The sequence below is a fragment of the Nanorana parkeri genome, unplaced genomic scaffold (genome assembly GCF_000935625.1).
Source record: "Nanorana parkeri isolate BGI_ZX_2015 unplaced genomic scaffold, ASM93562v1 scaffold119, whole genome shotgun sequence".
NCBI lineage: Eukaryota > Metazoa > Chordata > Amphibia > Anura > Dicroglossidae > Nanorana > Nanorana parkeri.
This window is the reverse complement of record NW_017306387.1, coordinates 1844143-1845521: the sequence shown is the minus strand read 5'-3', so window position 1 is coordinate 1845521 and position 1379 is coordinate 1844143. Positions and strand designations below refer to the sequence as shown.

The following is a 1379-nucleotide window of genomic DNA, read 5'->3' as shown; positions in this document are numbered from 1 at the left end:
ATGAGATACATCAGTGGCAGCAAAAGAGTTGATGGTCTACAGAATGTATGGTGTGAAAAATGTACAATAGTATCTTACCTGTCCCTTATAAAAGGCGTCTTGTATTGATGGGATAAACTGCGAGCTTAACTCTCGAGCTGGTGCCAATCCAGTGACATTATTATAGAATTTAACAATGCATCCAAAGTCTTTCACTGCCCAGATGAAACCATGAGTGATCATGCCAGGTTTTGCATCATGGAAACTGGCAATTACTGGCAATTTTGAATTGATCATGGTTTTCTTTCGGGTGAGGATCAGCTTTTTGGCTGATGGATCCACATTTAGAACCTAAAAAAGGTTTTAAAAAAAAGATAAAAATCAAGAAAAATGTTTGTAGTACATTTTAGCATTGTTAATTCCATTATCTAGAACAGTGGATGTCAACTTTTACTTTTGAATTTCTCACCTGTTTCGCCCCCCTGCAATGCCGGCGCTTGCAGGGACAGAACCCGGAAGATGCCCGAGTGTGGCTCACACTCGGGATTACCGCCAGGAAGATTAAGAGGTATAGGGGGCTGCACATATTATTTCGTGTATGTAAAGCTACAGATGACAAAGGCTGCATACTTACTAGAGGAAATAAATCAAAAACTATGGACATGCTACAGATGTGTTTCAAGACCGAAGACATGCTGTGGGAGACTGCGAGGAACCTTGGACATGTTACATGGGACTAATAGAGATCACTACCGTTACAGATCCTTTACAAAATAAAAAACACTCCCACTGCCGATTGCTGGAGTTCAAGGGCCAAATGGCAAGCACCAAAGGCTGCAGGTTGGGCACCAGGGATCTAGAACAAAATGTAACCACATGTGAGCCGATGACGTACTAGGTACACCTTGCAGGACTTCAGTTAAGCTCACAAGGCATAGTCCAACGTATTCCCCTTATGGATGCACTACTGCAAGTGTAGCTTTCTGAAAACACAAGTTTGGCTACTTCTTGGTCCTTTATGCAAGAGATGCCGACACCTCCTACCACAGTTATCAGTACAAGAGCCTGTTACACTCTGTATATCACTGATCATTGTAACAGGTTCTTTACTGTATAATGTAATCAGCTGCCAGCATTAGAGCATCTAATTACAATGTAATCATTTTGTTACACTACAATTAGCTGCAGCACTCAATATATTTCAGTTTTTTGCTATTTAACCTCAAATTAACCCTGACTAGCCTTTATTTCCTTTATGTGTACTTTGTATGTACAGAAACACCATTTTAATATCATTTTATATATAACTTAAAAAATTTACTGTTTGTTACTTTCTTTTTTTACTTTAAAAATATTGTATGCTGAACATTGTAGAAAAAAAAAAAAAAAAAAAAAAAAAA

General features: G+C 38.4%; 1 protein-coding gene across 1 annotated transcript in view; it reads right to left on the bottom strand.

Moving 5' to 3' along the window:
• The window catches only part of PDCD11 (programmed cell death 11), a 45329-nt gene that overhangs the window by 29623 nt on the left and 14327 nt on the right, over positions 1–1379 (bottom strand). The window contains exon 13 of the mRNA XM_018553419.1: positions 79–330. Within this exon, the coding sequence (XP_018408921.1) occupies positions 79–330 (252 nt within the window). The remainder of the gene's footprint in view (positions 1–78; positions 331–1379) is intronic.